Genomic DNA, 24,826 nt, shown 5'->3' on the forward strand with positions numbered 1-24,826 from the left:
TTCTGTCTCACTTCTTCCTTTCACTTTCTCTTACAGCTCATAGTGGAGAAAACAACAGACTTCCCCTCTGCTGAGTTCTCTCTAGTGGAGGATGTGGCTCTGCACTTTACCTGTTTGATGGACAGGCTGAATGAGCAGCGCCTCTTCCAGCCTGACCTGTGTGACGTTGACATTGTTCTTGTGCGTCAGCACAGCACCTTTCCGGCCCACAAGGGTGTGCTGGCAGCTTACAGCCCTTTCTTCCACTCACTTTTTGCCCAAAGCAAACAGCTGCGGCGGGTGGACCTGTCGCTGGATGCCCTGACCTCTCAGGGCCTTCAGCAAATCCTCAACTTCATTTACACCTCCAAACTGCTGGTGAGCAGCCGCACTGTCCGCGACGTGCTCAACGCCGCTACCCTGCTTCAGATGAGCGACATCGCAGCCTCCTGTCACGACCTTATCAGCAGCCACTCGCTGAGAACCACCTGCACAGATATGGCCAATCAAGAAGGGCATGCCAGCAGTGAGCCGGCTTCTGTAGCGATGCCCCCCAGCCAGATGTACCGTGAGATCAAACAGGAGTCAGAGCTCGGCAGGGTGTACACAAGAGAAGGAAACAGTCCTTTTTCTGTCAGAGTAGAAGAGACAGGCAAGACGGCTTCTCAGGCAAAGCAGTACTACCAGAAGGAAGAAGGCTCGGGAAGCGGGGCCGGCACAGGTGTGGCTAGTTTGTGTAAAGTGGAAGGAAATGGAGAGGAGTCAAAGACAGCAGATGGCCACGCCTCCTTCAACAGAGATCAGATCATCGTCGAAGTCAACCTTAATAACCAGACTCTTAATGTCTCAAAGGGATCAGAGGGCAAATCGGCCACTTCTACAGAGACTTCCACTATGTTTGGCCGCTGCCGTAACAACCAGCAAGATTCAGAGGGCGATGAGGATAATGAAGTCGAGAACGATGATACAGATGGAGAAGAGGATGTGGAAGATTTGAAGAGGGGTGACATATTGGGGCAAAGTAGTGAAGAGGAAGATGAGGAGGAGGATGAAGAAGAAGAGGAAAACACCCTCAACATTCCAGGCTTGGAGCAGCCAGCCATGATGGATCGACCTCGTCGGGGCACCAGAGCCTTGGCTATGGCTGGTACCACTGCCTCTCTGCGGCAGACGCTTGCAGAGGCCACGCTGGCCAACCAGCGGCAGGGTGGGAAGAGGGCGTTGGACCTGGAGGGCCTGGGCCAAAAAGTGAGGCTGGAGGAGAAGCAACATTACCCATGTAAAAAGTGTCCTCGCATCTTCAACAATCGCTGGTATCTAGAAAAACACATGAACGTCACTCACAACCGCATGCAAATCTGCAATAACTGCGGAAAACGCTTCCTGCTAGAGAGCGAGCTGCTGCTGCATCAACAGACTGACTGTGAGAAAAGCATCCAGGTACGATTAAACCATAATCATTGTATAACTTATATGCTTGGGGACAATTTCTTTCAGCTAACATAATATAGATCTATGAGAATTGTTTTGGGCAGTTCAGGTGTCTGATCCCGGACAAGCCCCCATTATTATGCTAGGTCTAGCTCGAATACATTAAAGTTAATTGAAAAGATAAGTCAATAGGATGAAAAAGTGGTACAAGTGACCTCAAAGGTGCTGCAGAGTGGACAGAGAGAAAGGCAGGGAAGGACACATAAACATAAAACTTTTTTTCCTTTTAGGGCACAAGCAGTTGTGTAAGCATTTCACTGCATATTGTACTGTGTATGACTGTGTATGTGACAAATAAAAATTTGAATTTGAATTTGAAACAAGGAATCTACCTATATAAGCTCAGCCAACAAGCTAGCAAAGGTGCTTGCCCATCAGATTGGAGCTTGGAAAACTAAACACGTAAATAAAGCAGGATGTAACACCAATAACTAACCTTAAAACGTGTTACTTCCTGGCAGTGCTAGCTACAGTTGTCAAGTTATATGTTTTGCAAACACTACATGGGTAGAAAAAAAACCCTTAAAAGACACTATTTTTAATAAATTAAGATTTAGCTAAAGGTGTGAAGCCAAACCTATGTGTTGTTTGAATCAGTTAAACTAAATATGACTTTTGTTTGTGGTTATTATACCTTTTTTGTCAGTCTTTTTTGTAAGACAGCCCTCACTTCACACCAGAACTGTTCCTTTAAGTCCTAGCAGTGCTACCTGTTCTGACATTAGTTTTATTTTAGGAAGTTGTTTTATAGAAAATAAAATAAACTGTCTTTTAATGCATGATTGTTATTTTGTTTCTAATTAATATATGCATAATTGCAATCACTAAAACCAGTTGGAGTCAGTAACTCAGTGAAATGGCAGTTAGTAATAATCAGTTCTGATATGTCTCACTACCTCCATTATTACCCCTCGGCACCGAGCAGCTGGACTCCTGCTGTGGTTTTGAAGATCATTTACTTCTTTAATCTAGTGACTCTAATTGCTTTTTTGCTACAGTGCATGCTCAAGTGTCTGTATAAACACACACACACCTGGATTGTATTTGTAAAGACTGTTCCAGATCACAATCTCTCTAATATCTCATCCCTAAGTAAATTCCAGTAATCATTCCATGCTCGCTGTCTTGTTTCTTCAAGTGTGTGACCTGTGGCAAAGCCTTCAAGAAGCTGTGGTCGTTGCACGAGCACAACAAGATCGTCCATGGCTACGCCGAGAAGAAGTTCTCCTGCGAGATCTGTGAGAAGAAGTTTTACACGATGGCCCATGTCAGGAAGCACATGGTCGGTGAGTGACAGTAAAATCAACTATCCTGGTTGATCACTTTGTTCTGTGTGTTTCTTTAGGCTTCCTTTTTCCACATTCCACTGATTGTTTGGCAGGATTTGTTTTGGGTGTTGCTTTCCTTTTTCATTTTCTGGAGAGATAAGCATCTTACTTCCCAGATGGGCTTACCTCACTCTATGCTACTGCAATTTAAGGAGTTCCTATTATCCAAGGACTATTAATAATATGGTCCTAATTAGCCACTTTCTAGTATAGGAGAGATTGGATAGTCATATTCAGACTTAAGATGGAAGAAAAAGATGAAATGGACCCTTTGCCCTCAGCATTTATTTAGTGAAAAATAACCTCAGTGTTGTTCCTTAAATGCTTTAGTTTAATTTCAGTCATGAGTGGCTCAGTATTGAATCACACAAACTAAGCATGCTCTGTGTTTGTGCCTTTGTGTAGCCCATACGAAGGACATGCCATTCACCTGTGAAACGTGTGGGAAATCATTCAAGCGCAGCATGTCCCTGAAGGTTCACTCTCTACAGCACTCAGGAGAGAAACCCTTCAAGTGTGAGGTTTGAGCTCCTTTTGTACACTGCAGCTCTCCACTTTACTTGAGTGATGAGGTAGATTTAAAGATATTTAAAATTACTGGCGCTAGGAGTGTCATTTAAATCTGAGAAATTCACAGGTTGAGATCAAGTAAACCAGAGTCAGATGTCCAGATGTGCCGGTCTCGATTAAAAAACACTGATCGTTTAAAAAAAACACACATAGATCTAATCAGAGCATCTCTTAAGAAGTGAGAAGTATAGATGAAATTATTTCAGTGAAAGAATGTCTGTTCAAGTTCAATTTGGGAGTTGTTTTTTTTTAAACAAGACTGTGACAAAAGACCACCAGAAGGTAGTTATTCAATACTGAAGCGTTTTGCTGGGTGCTTATAGTGACATCATAAATTAGTTTAGGTTGGCTGAGCATAAAGACAGAAAATGGGGGAAATGCTACTCGATTAGATCAGTCCTTGATGATAGAGGTCCCAACTGGCTGCTGATTATGTCTAAGGTTCACCATACAGGCGTGAGAGTGGTATTGAAATCTACTTGTTTAACCCTTTGCAAGAAAGCCTATTTTTAAAAAATATCAACTTTTTTTATGAATGAAAACTGAGCGCCATGTCTAATAGGTTCACAGGAAGGTCAATAAGGGGCAGTTTTGATTTAGTAGTACATTTTACAGCCTTGCTCAAGTCAGTCCCAGTGTGTTTTGTTGAAAACACCATACACAAGTTCTGCTTTTTCTCCACAATGACTGAAGTACAACCTGTCGAGTCCATCTTTGACAACCAGCTGTAAAACGACTTTGCGTAAAACTGTTTCCTGTGCGCCGTTTCAGAACTGCAGCGAGCGCTTCCAGTACAAATACCAGCTCCGCTCCCATATGAGCATCCACATCGGACACAAGCAGTTCATGTGCCAGTGGTGCGGAAAGGACTTCAACATGAAACAGTACTTCGATGAACACATGAAAACACACACTGGTGAGTCCCTTTCTTTTGGTTGTGTTCATGTTGCTTCAGAGCAGAGCAACATTTATTTTAAAGGAGCATTTAAAAAAGAAAATATTGCAGAGCTGCAAACACTGACACCTTTGTGTTTTTGCAAAGCTTATTTGCACACCCAGCAGATGTGAAGCACTATTATCGTTCATGCTGGAGTTTTTGTGGCCTCCGTGTATTCTTTTGATTTAACTCAGCTTTGCTATTTAACAAAACTGCTGAGAGAAACGCGTGACTCTTTAGCTGCTTGATTGTTTTTCTCTTTTATCCGTTTGTTGCCGTGCAGGTAACACCAATTTGACTGTTAGAGTTCTTTTACTGGAAACAGCTGCCTGCCACAGCTGGAAGAGATTCTGGTGGAGAGCATCCAGAGTGAATTAAAACAGTCAAGTCACAGGCCATAAATCAAAACTCTGTTCTGAAAGATACTGAAAAGGTCAGAGGAGAACTGCAGAGTTACTGCAACCAGCCGCCCTCCACGTCAGAATCATTTGATGTATGGCGAATATAGAAACACTGACTCTGTGGCATTAAACTTAACGATGCATGTTGAAAATGTATCGAGCAGGCGTCTTTTGTGTGTCCCGTTTTGCAGGAGAAAAGCCGTACATCTGTGAAATCTGTGGGAAGAGCTTCACGAGCCGGCCCAACATGAAGCGCCACCGCCGCACCCACACCGGAGAAAAGCCATACCCGTGTGAGGTGTGCGGCCAGCGTTTCCGCTTCTCAAACATGCTCAAGGCCCACAGGGAGAAGTGCTTCCGCGTCACCAACCCCATGGTTCCCGACGGTGACCCCCTGGGCCTCGACCGGCCCTTGGCGCCACCCGCTGCGGACTCTTCCGGTCAGGCCCAGCTGGGCACGGCACTCCCTGCCACGTCCGTGACTACACCCGCTGCTGCCTCTAGCCCCCACCCCCTCCACAGCACCCAGCTGTCCCTCCCCCTGCTGCACTCCATGGGGGGGCTGCCTCCTACCCCGCATTTACCCCCGCCGCCTCCACTGTTTTCTGCTGGTAGGATGAACTCCAACAACTAACAAATCTCTGTAGCGTTGAAAGCACTTTGTTACTTTTTGTTTTATTGTTTTTCTTTGAGCTTTTAAGAGGACTCCTGCAGAGGGAGAGTGATGCGCCTCAGTGACATTTACACAGAGGGGAAGAACAGAAAAAAATGCTACATGGAGGCCTCGTCAAAAAAAGAAAAAAAAAAGGAGAAAAAAAAGAACAAAGAACACACACACACACACATAGTTTTAAATAATAATTTTTTACTCTGTTGAATACAATAGATAACCTCAGAGTCCAGTAGGACATTTCACCGTTACTTTTCAACTCATAAATTTCACAGATGTGTCCTGGTTTCATTTGGGATTTTTTTTCTGACAACTCGCCTCTCTCCTGAGCCTTGCACAATGTATTGATTGTAGCATCTTTTACGAAATGGTAGGAAGCGCTTCCTAAATCTCCACTCATACTGGGATCATGAGTAGAGGGAGAACCACGTGGTAACGAGAAGAAATGATTTATTTTTTGTTCTCGGCCAAGATGTAGCGAGCGGTTCTGGTCAGACCCAGCAATAACCAAATGCTGATTTGTCTTTGAGCGTATACATGTATATGGCGTTGCCAATAACCAAATCCTGTTAGCTCACCTGCTATAGTTAAGTAATATAATTCAGCATTTATAATCGATCCTGCACCTTACATTTAACTCCAGTGATATTTAAAGTGTACTCCTAACCGTCTTCGTTTTTATTATTGTGAATAGTGTGTAATTCGTGGCACGTTACGTCATTTCTTTTAATTTTTTTCTAAGGACTTAAGGAGAAGTCGGCCGTGCAATGCAGCGTGTGGCGTTCGTGATGGTGTGTGCGCGTGTTTGAGATGTGAGGCAGAGACTTGAGATAACAATCGTCAGATCAACGTTTAGCTAATCAACATGCGAGCTTTCCCGAGTCAAGAGATGGAGTAATTTGTCGACTCTAATCTTTTTTTAGTTTTTTGCTTTTTTTGGCTTACATTAAGCAGGCGTGCATCGTCTCCTGCGAGATCTGGCTATGAGATGTTATGGCACTTTTCTGTGACTTGTTAGTAAAACCTGATGTACTCTGACCTACAATATACGTGTAGGATGAAATTCAGTGTTACTGCTATTGTTATTTACTGCTTATTTTCCCAACTAAACACTGTGTGTTAGATGAGTGTAGGGAGAGCAATGTTCACAAAAACGTGCTTACCTAGCCAAATCAAATGGCCACATTTCATTGCAATCTGATGTAATCCGTGTTGTGAAGTGATAAATACTAAATTATAACCTAACAATTAAAATTCTTAAAGAGTACTGGCAGAGATACATTTTTGGCGCATCAGACGTGGCCACTAAAAGGAGCTCTTAGTGTTGAATTATATTATAACAGACTGATTTATTTTTGTTAAAACAGTAACGTGTAGCAGCTAATTAAAACTGGGGAAGCACAACGTAATACCCCTGAAAAAAAGGCTTTGGCTCTGTGTACACTTTTGGCTATTGTGTGTCATAACCATAGTAGATCTGGAAAAAAAAATCATGATCCGTATAAACTGCTTAAAGGAATAGGTTGGAATTATCTTTATTTGCGTTCTCGTTGAGAGCTGAACAAGAAAATTGGTACCACTCAAATATCATGACTATTTCTTAACCTGCACACCATAGTGACCTGAAATTGTAATTTTTTTGTACAAATTTAAGATATTTTACTTGTGATTTTTGCGTTGAATTTCACTGGCCACTTCATTAGCTACACCAGTAAATTGGTCATTCATGCAAAGAGCTAATCAGCCCGTCACATGGCATGTAGACATGGTCAAGACAACATGCTCAAGTTCAAACTGAGCATCACAAAGCTGATTTGAGTGACTTTGAACATGGTATGGTTGTTGGATTCAGACAGACTGGTCATAGTATTTCAGTCTGAAAAAGACTATAACATAAAAATATCAAGTGAGCAGCAATTCGAGCAGATAGCACTCAAATAAGCACTTGCTGCTAACAACTTGTGAAGAAGAGCATCTTTAACATATTAGCAGCAGAAGACCACACTGGGTGGCACTCCTGTCAGCTAAGACCGGGAAACTGTGGATACACGGGCTCACCTTTGCCATTTGGATAGCAGGGAAGAATTAGGGATAAGGAACATGAAAGCATGGATCCATTCTACCTTTGGTGCTGGTGATGTAATGGGATGGTGGATATTTTCTTGGCACACTTTAGGCTCCTTAGTAGGAACTGAGCATTATTTAAACACCACACCCTACCTGAGTATTGCATGTCCATTGCTTCCAGCAGAATAACATGCTGGTTCGAATGATCTCAGACTGGTTCCTTTAACGTGACATTGAGTTTACTGTAGTCAAATCCACAGTCACCAAATCTTAACAGAGATCCAATAGAACACGTTTGGGGTGTGGTGCAACAAGAGACTCAAGGCGGTTCTGAAGGCAAATGGGGTCCAACAACAACTAGCAAGGTGTAACTAAAGAAGTGGCTCGTTAAAGTATTTGCACAGAAAATGCAGAATCTGTAGGGAAGTGACAAGGCTTTTGGTATCAGAATCATTCTGGTTTTCTTCCAGTAGTCACCAATTCCCAAGAAAGAAAGCGTATGCCAAAATGCAGTTTCAGAACCTTTGTCTTTTATCATTTAGTCAGCCTTTAGGAAGCCGTCGCCTAGATGTGCTGGAAGCGTCAAAATACTGTCAGTTTTCCCCAAAGGTTAAGTTAGCAGGCTAGTTTTTGGTTTTCCTGACTGGGAGAGTGTCACTATCCTCGGTTTTATATCAAATCAATTTAAGAGTGGTGCCAATCACTTCATGTAACTCCTATTTGAAAATTAAAATAAGAACTCTTGTTTGACACTTCAGTCGATTTTGTATTCGTATCGGTCTTTGAATACGCACTATCATTCTGCTCCCGCTCACTTTATCTACTTATAGCCTAAGTGTAGTATGGCATTAACCTGTAAATATTGTTAAGATGTGCTTCTTCCTTGTGATTTATTCCTCATGTTTACATTCGGAGAGTCAGTTGAATGTGCCCCAAAATGTGTCCTGGCTGGTACTACGGAAAGTTGGAATTTATGGACATGCTTTTGTAAATGTAATAAGCTGTTTTATATTTTAAAAAAAAAATTAAGCACCTTCATGTAGTCTTATGTCTAAGCTCACCTCCTATGTATTTCTTCAATTTCCACGGTTAAACCGTTAGGGCCACGTCAGACGTAATTTAATAATGGTACACTTTGTGTTTTTCTTCATGTGTCCGATACCTGTTTTGTATTTTGGTTTGCTGCTTTTGTACAGAGTCCTGTTTGAGACTGCCCTTTAAATGATTTAAAAGTGTAGAGTTCTTGAATTTAATGTAACTGAACAATATTCTGGCTGTGATTACAGTGAACTCCAGGATTAGAAGTGAGCTAAAAATGAGACATTTGGAGCACTGTGAGGAGGTAATGGCCAACACTGTCAAAGTCAAATGAAACTTTATTGCCATTCGTGACCATACAGTGAATAAAACTCCTCGATTAATGTGCAGAAGAATCTAAAGACATAATAAGACATATAGACATATATAAAACATGCCAGTTAAGATTTAATCTGGTAGGCTGATTGTTTAGTGCTGTTGCTCTCTTGTGGCAACTCGGTAAACTGCACTCCAAGCCTTAGATGTACATTAATGTTCATAGTATGTGTCTCGTTATCATCGGAGAAGCATGTAAAAGCTCAAAATTGAGATTTTTCCCACTTCCCTGTTTTTAAGAAGCACTAGCCCAAGAAACAACATTGAGATACCGTGGTTAGAGGTTGTGTGTTTGCCTTACATATGGAGGGATTTGAATGTTTTTGCGTTATGGATAGTGACAGTAGCTGACGGTAAAGGAGGAAGTATAGTAGTTTATACTACTGATTTATGCACTTTTGTTTTGTGTTTCCAGATACAAGGTGAAAATGGGTAGCAGACATCTATAAATTGAAGTAAATTCCAGCATTAAATTCCTTTTAGGTTTTTTTAAGGGTTTTTTGTTCAGTGTTGGTCTGAGTTTGTGGTTAGTAAGTTGCACAGGTGTCAGCCCAGAGACTGACCTTAGTTTTGTTTCCCTGAATAACTTTACTTGCTTGTGGTGTAGCATGTGGCACACCGAGAATGACTCTGTGTTATGCGTCAATCTGCTGGTGTTTCTGCATTCTGGTCAGTCTCTTTAATACTGTCCCACTGTTTATCTTCCTTGAGGGTGCAATCAGTGCAGGCGGTTTCTGACTGGTTTGCTCACTTCCATTATCAAGAGAAATTACTCTTAGGTATTTCCACTTTGCCTCTGTTGAAGGGACTTAATATGTGAGTATTCTTTTTCATTGCATGAGAAAACATAAGGGAAGGACGGAGTTGCCAAATTCAATTACGAGAAAAACTTTTAGTGCACTTTATCCTTCAATCTAGTGGAGATACAGATATAGTAGCAGTTTCCTTGATCCTTCCTTTCCTTAAAATACTTTCTTGCCTTAATATGGGAAATTATCAAAATGCAGTTATTGACTAAATGTGTCCTTGGCAATGTTCAGTCCTCTGAAGTGAAATTTAAAGAGAAAAGGGACATCAAAAGTGTACCTGTGTGGAATCAGACCAAGAAACCGGCTCTAAATAAAGGCTTCTAAGCATGCATAGGATAGGAAATCAAAATTCATCATACTGCTCATATTTGAAATTATTTGATGATATTTAAAGCTCAAAATAGTGTATTTGTGCTAAGAATATATTTCTTTTATAACACTTGCACGTTGTATCAAATATAGTATAAAGTGGAGGACACAGTAACCAGAGGAATTTGGGTATAAAACTCTAAATTGACTTGTTAATCCTCCTTTGTTTGTTTTTGTGAACTAGTCTTCCTTCAATCCAGCTGCAAAGATAAAGCCCATCTGTGACATCAGAACAAGACTTCAATGAGTTGTAAAGAGGAAATGTATCAGATATGGACATTTATTATCCCAGAGATTACCTAAATTGTGAAAAATGAATTAAACAGGCTGTTTTTTTTTTTTAAAGTGTTTTACAGTGAAACGGCAGTAAAGCTATGATTGTTAGAAATGAAAAGGGAAATGTTGCACAGTGTGCAGGAGTCCTGTATTCCAGGCAGGTTGACTCTATGTATTTTGATTAGCCAAATTCTAATTTACTAAGGCTAGCAGCCAAAGGCTTGTATTAGATTAGGCAAAGGTGGACCTGTCCTTGTCCTTAAATGAAGGTTTGTCAGTGATTAAGTGGGTGCCTAGACACCACGGTGACTGTGCATTCTGCATTGCACCCAAGGTTGCCACATAGCAAACTGTGAGAGTGGCACTTCAGAGAGTGCTCATGGGATTACTAAGTTAGGCCTCTCTCTTTTTTTTTCTTTTGAAAGCTGCTAATGATGAAGTGTGTGTCCAAAAGAATTTTATTCTGTGGCCTTCACCTTCAAGAAAAGTGTTGGGAATATTGCTGTCTTATTTTAGAAACTGAAACTAATGATGGATATTGGAGAGAAAGTAAAGAGTTGATTTTTTTCTGTTAAATCTGTTAGTGTTTGGGTAAACACATGGAGCCCCAAAACTGACAAATCTAATGATACCAAAAAGTAGCATTGTTAGTGCAATACAAATGAGATTTTAAGAGGTTTCACTTGTTCAAAACCACTCGAATATGGGCAAAAGTAATTGACCACACACAAGGTGTAATGTCTAGGTTGCCCAGTACTTCTGTCCCAACAGTCTATATTTGGTTGGGTTCTTAAATTTTTTGATTGAGATGAAGCTAATTACCTCCTGGTTTTCACTAATGCCGCACACATTTCCACTAATTGTGAACAAGAAATTGTGTCAAATTTGATTACATTTATAGACAAAGGATTTATCTATTGTGGAAAAAATGACAACATCTAAAACTTTTTATAAAACTGCAATTTACTTGGTTAAACTTTGAAAAGCTAACATAACAGTCTAAATGCTAGCACAAAAATAGTCTTTTGCAGTCTGTTGTGATGTCAAATGGCAAACTGTAGATTGACTATTACTAAGAAACTTTGTTTTTGAATACCTGTTGGCAAAAGAATAGATTTATTAACACTACTGTATGTAATGCTGGCTGGCATAGTTTCATGATAGCTGCCTAGCTAGCCAACAATGCTTGTGGGCACTGTTTTCAGCTAAGCTAGCCACAAAGTGCTCTAAGTTACTCCACAAGTATTACATGAATTTCAAATTAGTCACTGTCATTAACAAATGCTCATCCATATTTATTATATATGCATTAGGAGAATTTAACACATGGTGAGGAAAATAAAACATCAATAGGTCAAAAAGCCTGAGTGAAGAAAAACGAGCATGTGATTTGGCGAATAGTAACTGCAATAGTAAAATGAGAAAACCACAGAATACCTGACTGAATTAAACAACTTTGTGTTTGTTTTACTGAAAGTTATGTATGTGTGTGTGTGTGTGTGTGTGTGTGTGTGTAATATTCCTCAATTCAAGTTAAAATGAATCTTTTGCTACCTTTTGGCAGTTTGAGGGCTCCATATGAACTAAAAGTGGGAAACAAGTGTAATTTTTGCATGAGAAAGTTTAGTTGTTGTTTTTTTTAATATACAGTATGTTTTATGGTGGCTTCCCCCTGTTTTTGAGTGAAGCTACATGTGATGGTAACCATAAGCATCAATGCCATAGTCTATTCAAAGCTGTATTATTCACATTCGCATCACATTGCATTTCCCTTACTCATACTGCAGCGGTGTTAAAGAAACCATAATGTGTACTGTTATTTGCTGACTCTCTATAATGTTAACACTACAACTTAGTTAACTCTGGTGTACAAAGCCCATGTGTAGGCAGTAGTCGTCACGTTCAGCTATGATAAAATACTAAAAACAGTACAAGGACAGTAGTGTCTAGAGGTGCTAATAACATTAGACTGTATTTTCTGTCTTTTATTGTATTATTGACTAGTGTTTACTGTCTGTAACACAACAGAGCGTAATGAAATCATTTCAATATTAAACAGTATAGATATATTATTGCAAATTCAGATGTGTCTTTGTGTTTTGTTTTTTATATTACAGTAGTGCTTTTTTTTGGCAACTTTGCTGCCATCTGTTGGGAAATGCTTATATTTTCCAGTCAGATTTAGACACTTTAATATTTTGATTTATTCCACACAGTGCAACAGGTGTCTTTAGGTTACTGACTCTGTAGTTTTAGTCTGAATCAGATTTAAACTTGTAGAAAGACATATATAAATTATTATAGATCAAAAAGAAACAAAAAAACAAATCCACAGTATTAATTTGTTATAATTAGAAAAGCTACAACAAAAAATCAAATGCGTAAAATAAAACGGAGAACAACAATAGAGAACAATGAACACATTGAGCTGAATATTGATGTCTGTGGCCCTGAACCGTTCTTTGGACTCTAAACAGGTTCATGTTCATAAACGGGGACTGGAGGGGGTTTTACATCTTGGTGAGACGCAAGGTATTCAGTCGCACCCCCAAAACTGAAGCCCCTGAGGCGTACTTGATCTCTCTGAGGATCCCATTCCACTTCTTCTCCATCTCATTATACCTGAGGAGGTTAAGAGACAGTCGTCATAGTTTTTCCCAGGGCTCCTATCTCCCTCATTTGCGTTTAAACTTAAGTAATTATATATCCACTATGAACTCAAGCAGGACTGTGGCATCTTATGTTGGGTTCACTGAGTAACATTTTAAATACTAACACAATTGAGTAAATACTAAATATAATTAAGATTACAGTTGTGCAAAGACAATTTAACAGTTGAAATAACTTTTTTTTTAAAAGTCTGTTCCGATCTACCTCCAGATGTCGTTCATCTCTTTAGGAAGAACCTCTTCGCTGTCCTCTAACGGCATCATGGCAAAACCTCCAACAGCGTAGAGGGAACCAGCCAACGACACGAGATTCAGGGAGCTACGTTCCTGAGGAAACGGCACAAAGTCTGACCACCTGCACCGCGTTAACACACACACAGAAAAATGTTCAGTTAGATAAACCATTTAGCCACAGTTTTATATACATACATTACATTACATATACATTTATTATGATATGTTGTAACTTTACACTGACTGTGTGCTTTACAACAGATAATTAGAAACTAACTAAACTAAAAAATAAAGTAAAAGAAAAGAAATATAAATACAGGAAACTCACTTGTTGGTAGCGATATCATACACCTCCATAGTGTCTGTCAGGCCGTTGTCAGTGACGCCTCCTGCCACGTATATTTTGTTTTCATGAACGGTGGCCCCACATAAGGAGCGTGCGTGCTTCATGGGCGCGAGCTCCTTCCATTCAAAACGCTTGGCGTCGTAGGCACACATCTTCTTTAGACAGCTCCTTTTTACAAAAGGGACAAAGACTCACAATAGTGACCTCTGAGATAAAGAAAACCCTCCTTCTTTAAATCCTGAAGCCTTCTAGGGTCACACTTTTAATATGAACATTAATATTTTGCTTGAAGCATGTACTCACTTGTTGTCTCCCTTTCCTCCAATCACGTATACAGTGTCATTATGAGATAATGTTGTATGGCCGTAAACTGGGTATGGAATCGGCTCTGACTCGCCCCATTTAAAGGATCTGTGAATGACAAAACACATTAGGTAGTTAATTATTAAGGATGACAAACTGAGTGCTTTTCCCCTAAAATTTCATACATGAACTCAAGGCTGTACTCACTGTCTGTCGTATACCAAGACTGAATCCAGCATGTGCTCCTGCTCCTTCAGCTCCTTTCCTCCCAAAACAAAGATGGAGTTCTCAGCCTCGCCCATTCCAAACAGAAAACGGGGAGAAGGAAGGGGAGGCATGCCGATCCAGTCGGCACTGACCGGGTCGTACTGTGGTCACAGGAGTCAAACATTTGTAAATGTTTACAGTGTACAGAACTACAGTGTAGAAAAATATTTGCACTGAACTATATTCGTATGTGTACCGCATGTAATTGGAAGTTTTTCATCTTCTCTTTTCTTTCTACAAACTTTGTCTTGACGTTCTCCTACCTGCAGGAAGTATGAGCACAGTGGATCATCCTTGTTCTGTTCATCAAAGAATAATCCTCCGGCCACAAAGATCTGGTTCTCCTTGGTCACCAGGCTGGCGTGGTTTTTGGGAATCTGTGTGGAAAGTGATGCCAGAAAGCAGTCGTTCCCCGTTGGGTCGTAGGCCACAGCGCCAGCATCATTAACCATCAGGATCAAGTCTCTGACAAACATCCCAAATCGAAGATTATCATTCAGGATGCTTGGGAGAAGGCCCTCTTCATCATCTTTATCTTCACTCTCTCCATCATTCCCTGCTCCACCATCCTCCTCCTCCTTGCTTTTTCTTTTTTTAACTTCTGGCATTTTCCCAGCGTGGGCATCCTTAACCAGCTGGAGTTTCTGCTGCAACTCGGGGTTAGAGGAGATAAGTTTGTGTTTCTCCACTTTTTCTCTCAGATAGTCCTCATTGACAAGACGCAAACGAACGCAGTCCAACAAATTCGGCAGCTCTTTCTCTCTGGTCTCTTTGTTCCGGGACACCCAGTTCATCAAAGCTTCAAATACCTGCTCTTCTGTCTCTACACTTAGATTGTCATTTGATAAAATGGCTGCCAGCTCACTGGGAAGCAGCTGGAGGAATTCTTCATCTCTGGAGATGAGCTGAAAGCGCTCGCAGGCATAGTTTCGAGCAGAGATGGCCAATCTGGGACAGTCCAGCATCAAGCCGAGCCTGAAGATAGCCAGACAGTTGCTGAGGCTTAGGCGCTTTTGTAAGAAAGACACACATACAGTGAAAATTGAAGGGATCTGGTACATATTAGCGACAGCAAATATATCCTGGACATTCTGCTCGGTCACATTGATCTTGGAGGTGTACAGATACTTCACGATGAGCCCCATGACACCTGGCTCCACATCCTCCAGGATAATTTCCCTCTTTTTGCTCTCGTCCAGGTCAGAAAGAAAGATGGAGCGGAAGTATGAGCTGCAGGCGCACAGAACGAGCCGGTGGCAGGGAAACTCTTTGTCTTTGATCTTCAGCACACAGTCGACCAGCTTATCATTCTCCAGCAGGTCATAGAGGCCATCCTGGAGTAGAGTCTGCTGGTACAATCTGGGCTCGTCCGCTGGGTTTATAGGCAGAGCCATCGTTCCTGGCAGAAGGAGTATGAAGAGCCTTTCAGGGGCTAAAGAAATCAGACAAAATGTATCTCCTCTATAACTAAGCTGTTCTAGTTTCTAGCCTGGAAAGAGGATTTAAAAGAGTATTCAGGCACACCAGAGACAGCCCACTTCCTCAGCTGTCCTGACCCTTCAACTGAACTCCAACTGGAGGTTTATTTATAGACTGGGTGCTCGGTGTAGAGCAATGGGCTTTATTCTGGAACTTGAAATGTAATATCCATGCTTCCCCTTGTCCCACCTCGAAGTCCACACCGACCCTCTCCCAGACAGCTGACACACTGCTTAATGGGAACTGTGTCCAGCATGAGTCATGGCGGACCCTGGAGTATATGGTTTAGTAGGCTTCTCTGAGGGGGTCATTTTAGTATTTTGTAGCATTACATACATGTGACGATGACTGTATGGAAAACAGAGGAAACTCTGAAATGACTAATAGAGTTATTTTAATACACAGAATGTTTAACATAGTGTTCTTGTTCATTTCAAAGAGACAGTTACAAATAAGGATTTGGCAATATATTTGTTCAGCTGCTTCGCTCTTTTAGACCGGTCTTTTTGCTAAGCTAACAGTTCTCAGTTTATTGGTGATCTGATAGGCTGCCCCTACCACTATGAAAATTATTGTTTTCTAAAGAGCTTAATTAGTTTAAGTGTTGTTAAGAAGCAATTTATTTTATTTGAACGGAACCAAAATACTTTCATTAAAAAAGAAAGGCATGTAATAATCACATCAACCCGGGTAAAATGGGCCATTTAAGGTTTGACTGTCTTAGCTCTTTAAAAGCTGTCTTTAAAAGTAAACAGTACTTAACATTTAGCATTTGATGTGATTCGTCTGAGATTGCTAGGATGATGGCTCATTTTGCCACAGAAAACTCCATGGTGAGTGACCTGACGTATTAAAACTTACTCTTCAATAATAAGGTGAATATGAACCAAATGGACATTTTGATTCATAATCCATGTTGTGCTGTCCTCTGCCAGAAAAATGCAGATAATTTTCTAAATTAAGCAAATTTGTATGAAAAACATTTTTAATTACCAGCCCAATTTACCCACATGTATTAGATAAAATGGGTGATTCATTTCAGGTAAAGTGGGCCACCCTCTGAGTTGAGTTGTTTAGATATTTTTAAAGTTCCCCATTTTAACAATATTTTTGATATATTTCTTATTCTATGTCTTACATTCCATTTTCACATTACACTACCTGAAAGAAGGATGAAAGAAACATGTTGATATAGAAGTGATAAATGTGACAGACATCAAAAGTGTTTTAAAAATACAACCAGTGGGTAGAGGAAAGGATGGGAGGGGCTTTGGCTGAGTACAGTGGGATATTTTCACTGATCAGCTGAACCATTTTACCCTGAACACTGCTCGTGTCAAAAAACATGGGGCAGCTAATGTCTCAAAAGCTGTAGAGGCTCAAACACTCATGTTTTATTGCATCAGTTTAACACAAAAATATTAAAAACATTTCAGGTAATCATGAAAACACAGTTAAATGTCACACATATTTTTTTGTCTTAGTGACCCAAGTGATTTGTCAAAATTACCTGGTAAATTTACCCTAACAAAAAAAGGGAACCTCCACTGTATTATGTTATTAAATCCATTTTATTGCCTTGTTCTGGTCAGAGCAGTGATTCACCACAGGTGTCTGTAGCACTCCCTCCCAACAGTATTCAAAGTGTTTTCCATGTGGAAGCAGCAAACAGGATTCAGTGACAAAGTGCTGATGTAATGCAACAGAAATGGCTCACGGTACTATGACAAGACTCAACACTGACTCATGTAGTGTAAAAAGCACAAGCAGGCTCATCAGAGAGAACAAAAACTTGCATGAACACACAAAGTACAAATGTTTTCACTAATCTTTGCAGTTTACTTTTGCTCTAGACCAATCACAGTCCCGACAATGTAGTTTTATTGTATACAGGTGAACTTCACAATATGTTACAGTAAATATTCATTTACTGTAATTGTTTTTCATTAAGTTTTAAATTCTCCCTTAGGTAAAAATACTTTAAATTTTATTTACAGTGAGCTTGTCTGCATCCATTCAAACTCGTAATACTGTTAGCATTTGGACAGAACTCACATTTTTCATCATTGTAACCATTCGTTAAAAATTAAATATCTACTCTGCTTTTTCTTTGCTGGGATCTGCGACCGGCTGAGCAGCAGTGGGTGCAGTTGCAGAGGTGGTAGGACTGGTGGCAGCGTTTGGAGGCGGTGCCGGTGGGAGTGGATCGGGATCGTCTATGAGAGCCTGTCTCCTCTCTTGCTCCTTGATCACTTGAATCAGACAGTAGGTCACAAACATGACGATGACGGTGGTTATGGGGAAGCCTGGGAAGGTAATTCATTGTTAATAAGCTGGTAAGAAATGGCAAAGTTGCCTCATAATTAACAACCAAAATCACCTTTTAGAAGCAGCCGTTTGGCAACCAACTTTGCAAAGTCCAAACTGTTCAAGGCCAGAACGTTGTACAACACAATGCTCCAGAAGTTAAAAGTGTTTAAGATGGCTCTGATGCGCCGAGACATCGCTTCTGACATTGCCATCTGCAAATCATATTTATATACAACATGCACATTAAATCCCTTATAAACTGCTTATTGATGTGTACAAACAAACTCATCTAACCAACCTCAAAAGAGCTAAATGGCTCCACGGAGAAGAATTTGGCTGTCCACAGCTCAAAGTTGAGACCAAAACAGTTCAGGAAAGCCCAGACCAGGACCACCTGACAGGGTCCCAACCAGAGGATGGTGATGCCGAAGGTGCACAGTGTAGCCACAAGCTCCTCCACCATGTTCTCATGCATTCCACCCAGGTAATTATACACATACCTGTGGATTAGGGCTTCATCAGAACCTCTGCTTTTCAAATGATTAACATGACTTTAATATTGGTGGCCTTTTGGAGACACTCACTTGCACAGCCAATCGTTGATCCCTCTGTCGAAGTGACTACAAAACAAAATCAGCTTTAGTACTATAGAATTATACCACACGTACGCCTGGAACCACTCACATGTGTTCAAGCCTCACTCACGTTTCAGCAAACACATAGAGCATGGTGATGCATTTTGGTGGTTTAGGAGGGTCAAGGTGATCCAGTCTGGATACCGTGTTGATGACTCCAAACATCACAGCTGCTTTCACCCAGTCATACACCAGGTTAAAGTAAGCCAGCCCCACTGGAAACAATGCAGTGACATCAGTTCTGCTGCAAGTTTCCTTTCATCTCAAATAATTGAAATTAAAACTGGAAATTTTTCATGTTAATGTTTGTTTGCATAAAGTCAAAGCTTTTAATTATATGTTAATGTTCAGTCTTCATTTGTGCTTTTTTTTTGCATGCCGTTGGGTTTAAAAATATTAAAACGGGAATTTTCGGGAAGTGGCACAGACCTAGAGCCCAGTCAGACAGGTGCTTCATCAGCTTCAAGTCAGTGGGGATGGTGAGGATGTACATGAAGTGGAAGAGGATGTCCACTACAATGATGACGATAAGGTGGATCACACCGTGCAGGTTGATATTCCACATCTCCCGCTCTTTCCTGGTAAGGTCACACCTGTTGACCTGCAGAGGGCAGCAAACACACGTCACAACTACGGAGAAAGCCAGAAACTTTCAGCCTCAGCAGACAAGAGCACTGTTATTTAGGGATACTTTAAATGTCAGATTTTTTTTACTGATGGCGACATAAATGAAACCTGTAAAGAATCAAATTCAACTTACTTGAACATAAAATTTATCAAAAGTCATGATAGGCCCGAAATAGAAGAAAGGGAGGTAGAAGTTGTACTTGAGCAGCTCCAAGATGTTGTAGTTGCCATCTTTTCTTTCACAGTTCTCCAGAGCAAAACTCATACAACGCATGATTGTAAACCCACATCCTCCATAGAAGAAAACAGGACGCAACTCAAAGTCCCCTTCCACAAAACCTGCCTGTTTAGAGAAGACATGGGGAATTGACCATGAGAAATGTATAGACAATACACTGAGGTGTTTGGGTGCCAGCAGTTTACCTGCCAGGAAATGAAGGGTTCACACTTGAATGTAGCCAGCGTACAAAGACCAGTGACGAAGCAAAGCCAGCGGATTTTCACTAAAGAGATGCTGTAGAGCAGGATACAGTGGGAGAGGATGAGGGTGACATAGGTCCAGCCCATGCTGGTCCACACAGCAAGCAGGCCGTACACCATATATACCAAGGACCGATACTGTGGGACAGAAAAATGGTGTCACCATTGTGGTTTAAAAGTTTTCATACATTCATCATGGGCATGAATATCATCTTTAACGAGTGAATGATACATACAGGGTCAAAAATGTACATATACTCACTTAAATCTTTGAAGGTTCTACAGTGTTTTTTAACTTGATGAACCCAAGTGATATAAACTTGCTCCAAAATCAACATCCTCTAGCTCAACTGAAATTTACAGCAGCCCACATGGACAAGCCAAATATCTCATGGAGAATATTTTTTATGCTCAAATAAGAAAAAGATTGAGCAATCATAACACATATACAAGAGATATGTTAGGACGAGTAAAGCTGAGGCTTTCAAACCGAAGAACAATGTCCCAAGTGTCAAGCATGGTGGTGGCATCATCATGCTCTGGGGCTGTTTTGGTGCCACTGGTACTGATACATTGCACAAAGTGGACGGAACAATGAAGACTGAGGACAACCTCCACGTTTTTAACCTTCACCTCAACAACCAAACGGTTAAAACTTAGAAGCAACTGTGTTTTCTAATGGCTAAAGCAGGCTAACATTAAGCTTCTGGACTGGCCTTCCCAAGGGGTTGACCTCAACCCTGCTGAAAATTTTTAGACCACACTTAAAAGGCAGGTTCATGCAAGGAAATCAGACGATTTAAATGAATTCTTGTGCACCCAGTTCTTGTTTTTAAGGTCATTAAAGATGTATGGTGTTAGATCATACCACCCTGGGAAAAGAGCAGCTCAAAAAACAAACAAACAAACAATTAAAAGCTCAAAATTGCCATGACATTCATACCTATTTTATATGAAATCTCCCCAGTAATTATGGTTTTGTCTATCCACATGGTCCCATTATTCACCCACTGTTTACTGAATGATATAAAAGTCACTGTGCAATGTTGTAAAAAAAAAAAACTGTGACAAAGAAGATTTTGAGGTTGCCAGATAATGGTGAGAAATAAACTTCATTGCAGTTCAGTGCTTCACTCAGATTATTAACACTAGCAGTAAATATTGGATCTGTCCTATACTACATTAATCCGCCTACAGAAGCTCAATGAAAACAATCCATCAATCTGTCAGGAGAAGCACCTGTGGAGCCAGCATGGAGCAGATCTTGGCAAACAGCACATGACCAGATAGCGCAAATATGATGTGGTCTCTAAAGGTGGAAAACCACATCAGCCATTCGAAATCTGCAGTTTCCTGTAGACCAGCGAGCACAACAATATTAGAAATATTAAAACACTTCTGCAAACAAATGATGACAAATGGGCTGCATTCATTTTCTTACCATTTTCCTCCCAAAGTAGTACCATCCTGGCTTCACGCTGGTTTTGAAAGTCTTTCTGTTTGCACTGGCTAACAATGGAACAATGGGACAATGAGGGGAGGGGGGGGGGGGGATACAACATTTTATAGTTTGGTACAGAAGCCAAGAGTTTCTGTGCACCATGTTTTCTTTTCTTGCCCTTGAGTGCAAATGACAAACCTTTGCTAGATTGACAGTGAAACAAATGTAGGCCAAACAGAGGGCCTATTTTCTTCTTGTGCTCGGTGGTATTAATATCGACACCTGTTCTCTCCAGCGTGGTCTACATAGCTCAGACTCCTCAACCTTACACTGTGACACTACCCCCATATGTATACTTCACAGTGTATTGTCTGTACGTGACTGTGCTACAGTCTCAGATGAACTTTGCATTCGAGGAATCTAATGTATGCTGATCAGGAAAAAGAGGAAAATAATTTAGTCAAGCTTTGTTTTAGTCTTTTTTATGATTTAAATTGCAAGATAATTTGTTTATAAAGTATAGATAGTCTAGGATAGAGTCACGGAATTAATATATGATTAGCTAGTGCTTCGTAGGTATTTATATGCTATAAATATAAATAGATATCCTTTAAACAAAATGGTCTTCTTAGTAGTTTTCTGTCACCTAGTCCTGTGCTGGTTCATCATATTCTGTACACGTTTAGTTGTTGGTCACCTCTGGCTCAAAAATCACATCATTCAAGAAATACATGTGACCAACAAGCAAGCAGAGGGAACTAACCAGGAGCTAGATGCAGGTCTCTGGCGTGTGGCATCGACCAACAGGTCCACCTGGACTTTCCAGTTTACCTGGAAAGAGTACTCACCCAACTCTAACTCTACGCTGGTCCTTTTGAAGTTGAGGTTCTGATTAACTCTGTGTGTGTCTGTCTTAAGCTACCCCAGAATATGAGAATTGACAGCATGTGGAACATTGCACATATTCCAGTCAAAACCCACTTAGTCCAGTCTGTTGTACCCCCCTTCCAACCATCTGGGTCATTGATGGACAGCTTGCCTACACAGTTAGTAGCATTTTGGATGCTTCTGTGCAGAAACTCTTGAGAGAAATTTGGAAAGTTTGTTTAAAGAGAGTCCTGTGGGAAAAATTAAGCTGTGGACTTACCTGTTAACCTGACATCAGACCTCGTTGTGTTAAAGCTTTCAGATACAATTCCTGGTATTTCATTGTTGTAAATAAACCTGTGAACTTTTAACTCAGAGTCCTAAGTTTGAATCCACCTACACCACCAGTTAGGACAGTTTTCATTATAAATGACCAAATATAGTAGGCTTAATATTCAGATACTCTTTTTCTGTGTGCATGTGTGTCCGTGTGTTAACTCATACTCACAACTGGACACCTCAAAGATCCAGCTAGTGGCCCAGAACATGGCCAGACACAAAACAGTGTTGTAGAAATAAATCTCATACTTGGGAAGAGCAGCTTTGAGTCCCATGGCGATGCAGTCAGGATAGCAAGGAGCTCCGGAGGCTCCTGAATATAAACCACAGAGAAGTCAGAGTACTCGGCATTTAATCTGTCTGTCACACCTAAAACAGGCGGTGCCAAATAGCATTGCTGAGTTTTCTTATCCTGCCTACAGTAAGACACATATGCCAGAGGTTCATCCCCTTTCCCCTGATGTCATCTTTTATTTTGGGGATCCTTTGTATCCCACTCACTGCTATACAACAGCAAGGGTGGCACATTATTCTTCATGAACAGCTGTAATCCTAAAAATAAACTGAGCCTCACTAAAAGTGTCACAGGCCGTACTGCAGTATTTGTAAGAGGGCATTTATTACATTATTTTGTATAACCCAACTAAAATAGACCTCTAATCCATCGCTGATTCTAAATTTAGGTAACTGTCATCCGTGAACTTTCTGTGACACATTATCAGAGATGGAAAGTAACAAAAGCCATTTGCTTCCTCTTAACCTGTAACTATCACAGAGGGACATTCCACATTTTTACTGTACTTATCTTTGTACACATTCATCAAATGGATTAATAACTGCTAATTTTAAAGATTATTAGTCCAACTGTCAACAAAGTTTCCACATCCGTTATTCAAAGGAAAGCAGAGCAGTAGGATTTTTATTTTATTTTTTAACACCTCAGAGTAAAAAAACATCAGTGTTGCTATTGGATCACTCTTACTAACGCATCCGATTTTAAATGGTACTTTTAAAATATGTTGTTTTTTCTGGTTTATTTACACTTAGGTTGTTTAAATTGAGCAATTCTTAAGATTTTTGGGACCAGGAACCACTTATAGGATTGCAGTTTTTGACTTAACCGATGACTTACTCAAGGATTTCTCTATGCTCACAAGCTAGCCAGCTGGCTAATAAGGTAAGCTACGTAGCAGCAGTGGCTGATTGCACCCTGAGATCTACGAATGACTTCATGACAGAATGACATGACTGGTCACGATGCTGTTGTATCATTGTTTCTAATAGTCCAGTGATAACATGGGAAGAATTAAGTCACATGACATGCTGGTTTTACTGGCATAAATTAATCACACTTTTCATAGTCGCCATGTTGTGAAGGGTGGAGCTGACAGAGGAACTGAGAGACACTGAAATACCATAGGGGTCATGACTTTTCTGTTACATGGGAGGCCTGCCCTAAAACATATTGTATCATTATTATTTTTTATTATTGTTAATATTATTAGTAGTAGTATTTTGACTCTAATAGGTACCAGAATTTGCTTTAGTAAGACTAGAAACCAGAAACTAAGGAACAGTCAGAGTCAGCTATAGCAAAAAATCTGTTAAACCTAAATGAACTGTATTAGTAGGCCTGGTCTGATAGTTTAATATTTGACGTTAACCGTATCTTACAAGATCATATTTGATTATAAACTGCATAATTCACTATAAGCATGCCCTCTTATTGTGCCAAAGAGTGGTTCTTTTTACTATTTATCTATTGCTTTGTGGAATCTGATGCATCTTCTTTGGTACCATAAGAACCTGCTTTCTCCTCCTTATTTAATATATTCTGTTCCAAAAACCTTGCTGTATAGTGCCTGATTTTAAGTTTCAATTATTTAAGAATATTGTTTCTTTGACATGTTTGACACATTACTCATTTATCACAAAAAGGTGGAGGGTAAACTGGCCGATTAGAATTTAAAGTGCAGCTGCCTGCTATTTTTAACTAAACGATTTCTCTCTGATGAATTGCAGCTTAAGCTTGCACACAATGAAACAGCTACGTGTTGCTATAAGAGAAAAATCAAACTCAGCTAAATGAAGTGTCTGAATGAGATGCATGCTGTCAAAATGCCACACGGTCATGCACTTCAGTTTGTCCTCCACACCACCTGTTGTGATACTGACCTTGATTGCAGTAAGCCCAAAGTAGTTGTTAAAGAAAATTCAGATTGTTTCAAAGGCACTTTAAAATGTCACATAAAAAAAGAACATGGAAGGAAAGGTAAAGTTTTGCATCTGCTGTGCTTCCACAGAGTGCAGGTCAAGCTGCAGGTCCCTCTGACTCCCTGAGAGGGAGCTGCCACCCGTTAAAGGTGACATGATGTATTTGTACTTTGTCCACTGACACAGAGGGGGCGGAACGGGAGGACTGCTAAAACAGTATAATAGACTATGAGCCACACAACATTGGACATCTATTCAGGTCTCCTATATTTGCTAATAAGCAGCAAATAGTTAGCAAAACTCAC

The 24,826-nt window shown here is 40.4% G+C and overlaps 3 protein-coding genes across 4 annotated transcripts in view; 1 reads left to right on the top strand and 2 right to left on the bottom strand.

Moving 5' to 3' along the window:
- zbtb47b (zinc finger and BTB domain containing 47b) overlaps nt 1-10,371 on the top strand; it is a 30,524-nt gene extending 20,153 nt beyond the window's left edge. For both annotated transcript variants that reach the window (XM_085172007.1, XM_085172008.1), the window contains 5 exons: nt 37-1,419; nt 2,609-2,756; nt 3,204-3,319; nt 4,140-4,284; nt 4,898-10,371. In XM_085172007.1, coding sequence (XP_085028133.1) covers nt 37-1,419; nt 2,609-2,756; nt 3,204-3,319; nt 4,140-4,284; nt 4,898-5,340 — 2,235 coding nt within the window. In that variant the 3' untranslated portion in view covers nt 5,341-10,371. The remainder of the gene's footprint in view (nt 1-36; nt 1,420-2,608; nt 2,757-3,203; nt 3,320-4,139; nt 4,285-4,897) is intronic.
- A 2,128-nt stretch (nt 10,372-12,499) lies between these two features.
- klhl40b (kelch-like family member 40b) lies at nt 12,500-17,064 on the bottom strand. The gene is made up of 6 exons (XM_085172012.1): nt 14,393-17,064; nt 14,070-14,230; nt 13,863-13,970; nt 13,542-13,727; nt 13,185-13,334; nt 12,500-12,932 (listed from the first exon to the last, which is right to left on the bottom strand). Exons 1-6 carry the CDS (start codon nt 15,521-15,523, stop codon nt 12,821-12,823), a joined length of 1,848 nt encoding a protein of 615 aa, XP_085028138.1. The 5' UTR covers nt 15,524-17,064; the 3' UTR covers nt 12,500-12,820.
- A 98-nt stretch (nt 17,065-17,162) lies between these two features.
- On the bottom strand, nt 17,163-24,625 carry hhatlb (hedgehog acyltransferase like, b). The gene is made up of 12 exons (XM_085172013.1): nt 24,483-24,625; nt 22,477-22,620; nt 21,102-21,169; nt 20,900-21,013; nt 19,604-19,798; nt 19,314-19,523; nt 18,983-19,154; nt 18,624-18,768; nt 18,503-18,538; nt 18,217-18,418; nt 17,989-18,130; nt 17,163-17,914 (listed from the first exon to the last, which is right to left on the bottom strand). Exons 2-12 carry the CDS (start codon nt 22,580-22,582, stop codon nt 17,703-17,705), a joined length of 1,602 nt encoding a protein of 533 aa, XP_085028139.1. The 5' UTR covers nt 22,583-22,620; nt 24,483-24,625; the 3' UTR covers nt 17,163-17,702.
- Nucleotides 24,626-24,826: the final 201 nt, after the last annotated feature.

This window comes from Neolamprologus multifasciatus, chromosome 9 (assembly GCF_963576455.1).
Source record: "Neolamprologus multifasciatus chromosome 9, fNeoMul1.2, whole genome shotgun sequence".
NCBI classification, from domain to species: Eukaryota; Metazoa; Chordata; class Actinopteri; order Cichliformes; family Cichlidae; genus Neolamprologus; species Neolamprologus multifasciatus.

Coding starts and splice junctions, on each gene's coding strand:
- hhatlb (XM_085172013.1), bottom strand. CDS start 22,582: ATGGGACTCAAAGCTGCTCTTCCCAAGTATGAGATTTATTTCTACAAC. Junction 21,170..22,476: donor GATCTTTGAGGTGTCCAGTT/GTGAGTATGAGT, acceptor TTCCATTGTTAG/CCAGTGCAAACAGAAAGACT. Junction 19,155..19,313: donor TTGATAAATTTTATGTTCAA/GTAAGTTGAATT, acceptor TGCCCTCTGCAG/GTCAACAGGTGTGACCTTAC.
- klhl40b (XM_085172012.1), bottom strand. CDS start 15,523: ATGGCTCTGCCTATAAACCCAGCGGACGAGCCCAGATTGTACCAGCAG. Junction 13,728..13,862: donor GGAGGAAAGGGAGACAACAA/GTGAGTACATGC, acceptor TTTTGTAAAAAG/GAGCTGTCTAAAGAAGATGT. Junction 12,933..13,184: donor GAGATGAACGACATCTGGAG/GTAGATCGGAAC, acceptor TAACCTCCTCAG/GTATAATGAGATGGAGAAGA.